General features: G+C 38.6%; 1 protein-coding gene across 1 annotated transcript in view; it reads left to right on the top strand.

Annotated features, from left to right (window-relative positions):
* Nucleotides 1-1,009: 1,009 nt before the first annotated feature.
* jag2b (jagged canonical Notch ligand 2b) overlaps nucleotides 1,010-2,820 on the top strand; it is a gene marked incomplete at its 5' end in the record, with an annotated part of 57,882 nt that continues 56,071 nt past the window's right edge. The window contains 1 exon segment of the mRNA XM_014015400.1: nucleotides 1,010-1,678. Within this exon segment, the coding sequence (XP_013870854.1) occupies nucleotides 1,613-1,678 (66 nt within the window).

Below are 2,820 nucleotides of genomic sequence, written 5' to 3'. Positions count from 1 at the left end.
CTATCTATCTATCTATCTATCTATCTATCTATCTGTGTTTTTTGACCACTAGAGGGCGCTCTAAGCTGCTTTAACGCCTGGAAGTTCTGCTTCTTTAAAACCAGTTTGATCCATTATTTATGCAAAAAATCCAAATAATGTTGCAGTAAAATTAGAACAAATACTTCAAAGTGTTTCCTCACAACATGTCATCATAATTTTCGTGGGTTAGTTTAGGTGTAAACTGTATTTCTGGGAGGGGTTACTGAAGTTTTAAGGACAAACTTGGGTGTCAGAATACAAATTATAAATAAATAAGTCTCTAAGACTGTAATTAAAGCAACACTTCACCATGTCAACAAATCATATAATGTAAAGTTTGTGAATGTCTGCCAACAACTATGTGTTTATTTACCAACAAAAACAACTAAAACGACTGAAAACTGGTCAGAAATGTCCTCAGAAGACTTGTTTGAAACAAAGACTTCAGACAGATGTGATGTATTAAATGTATTAAATGTATTAAATGTATTAAATGAGCTTCTGACAAAAACTGAAAACTATGACAAGTTGGTTTAATAAGTAAAATAATAATAATCAATACAAACATGGTCTTTTTTAAATGAACTTGTTTTTAAATGAACCAACTCATGAATGGAGATGCAGAGAGGATCATTTCACCACATGTTMCAGGGACAGATCAGATTTATTGTTGCTCATTTACCTTTTTTCTTTCAGCTGTAAACACCTTTCTGACAGGTGTTGATCTCAAACTGGACTTCTGTTGAACATTAATACTTTGAAAAGCATCTAAATGTGCTAAATTTTCTGTTAATACCAAATTATTCTAGTAAAAACGTGAATAATTAAGCAAAAACGACTTGCTTCTAATAAAACACCTGCTGTTAACCCATTAAATAAGGTTGTTGTGTATTATTTACACACAAACAGATTGTTTTATCCTAGTTATGAGCCAGGTAGATTTTGTGTGTTTGTACAAATTTTACTTGGTAGTAAAGATGGAAAACATTTGGTTGTTTTAGTTGTAAAGGTCACAGAAACCTGTTTTAAGGAGCTATAATTAAAAAAAGTCATTAAATTTTTATAATTTTAGTTTTAGGATGAGTTGGTTTTAAAAAGTTAACTAGTTTATAATGGGGAAAACATCTTTAAAAATAATGTTTTATTGTAAGATTCTTTATTTCCGTCCAGAAACAGTTTTTATGAAAACATTCAGGAATAATTTGATGCTAAAAGTGCAGTTTTATGGGAAGGGGGCGGCGCTTATCCCTGAGCCCGCCCCTCCTTCGTTCTGATTGGCTCTGATCCCACCGCGCAGCTCGGTTTCCTGTTGGCTGTCGGGGCTGCCAATCACAGCGGACATCCTCTCCTCATGCTGCCTCCGCGCCGCTCTTCATCTCCAGTCGCTGCGTGGAGACACTCCTGGCTTCACGGAGCGTGGAAACCATCACGGCGCGCGCCTCCGAAACCCTGCCCGGCTCGCGCGCACACACACACACGCGCACGCGCAGCGCCTCGGTGAGAGCCGGAGCCCCGCGTGAGAACATTTTGGATGTCAGGAGAGGAGGAGGTGGTCGGTGGTCTTCGTCTCTTTCTGTGATTCACCGGAGACATGTGGAGCAGGACCAGCCTCCTCCCGCCGCTCCGCCTGCTGCTGCTGCTGCTGCTGGGCGCCGAGGTAACGAGCTAATTCTCCTCATTTAAAGCTTTTTCTCCATTTCAAGCTAATTCCTCCTCCTCCTCCTCCTCCTCCTCCTTCTCCTCCTCCTGAGAACCTGCTGCAGATGGAGGCAGCGCGTCAATTAATCGATTAATTGCTGGTTCCGGTCTTTTCCTGGTTAAACTCGGTGTTTGTGACTGGGCTGGAAGCTCAGGCCTACACGGCTCTGAGAGAAAAACATCAATAATGAATGAAGCTGCAGGAGGTCCACCTGAGTGCTGCAGCCAGAGGTGGGCTCACAGGTGGGCGCACAGGTGGGCCTGATTGGACAGGTGTGGCTCCACTCAGCAAACTGCACATGAAAAATACAAGTTTTGTTTGTTAACCTGAAACTTTTCAGCTGCAGAYCTGTCCCATTGTTTCTGTTGTTTCTAACTTTCAACAGTTTTAAATAAAATTAACTGAATTCTGCTGAAAAAAAAAATTAAAAATTCAGCAAATCTTATGAAGTAAAACACGTCTTTAAGATATGTGGACGTGTTTTAACTAATTATTGTTTTATATTAGAAATAAACAACTTGTTTCAGGGGCGGAGCTAGAAGTTTATGTTCAGGGGGCCCAAGGCTTGTTTTAGGGGGGCCACAAAAAATCTGCTTGTCAGACCAGGGGTGGTCCATCCTGGTCCTCGTGGGCCACAGCCCGACACGTTTCACATGTTTCCTGCTCCAACACACCTGATTCACTGAACTACCTCTTCATGTTCTGCAGTACGGAGCACCAACACTGACATGAAATAGATAAATGAACCTTTAAATTAAATTAACTTTAAACATTTAAAATGAACCAAATAAATTAAAAAGGAGAACTTTACCTCACGTTTTATAATTTAATTAACCTTCATATTTATTTTTCCAGCTTAGTTCTAATAAATTATATATTTTAACACAGAACTTAAATTTTAATGTTTTTTTTTACTAAATATTTAACATATTTTACTTGTACATGCTTTTGTGTCTCTTGAATGCTTAAATTGAATTGTTTTTATAATTTTGTCCAAGTCTTATGTTACATGTTTGTTCTGCTGCAGTTTAGTTTAAAGTTTAGTTAAAATAAATGCACAGGTGATGTTTTTGCCTTTGTTTTAAAACTAAACTTTAAAC

Source organism: Austrofundulus limnaeus, unplaced genomic scaffold (genome assembly GCF_001266775.1).
Source record: "Austrofundulus limnaeus strain Quisiro unplaced genomic scaffold, Austrofundulus_limnaeus-1.0 Scaffold129, whole genome shotgun sequence".
Classification (NCBI taxonomy): domain Eukaryota; kingdom Metazoa; phylum Chordata; class Actinopteri; order Cyprinodontiformes; family Rivulidae; genus Austrofundulus; species Austrofundulus limnaeus.
Note: the sequence above shows the minus strand (reverse complement) of the source record. Positions and strands in the feature narration are given on the sequence as shown.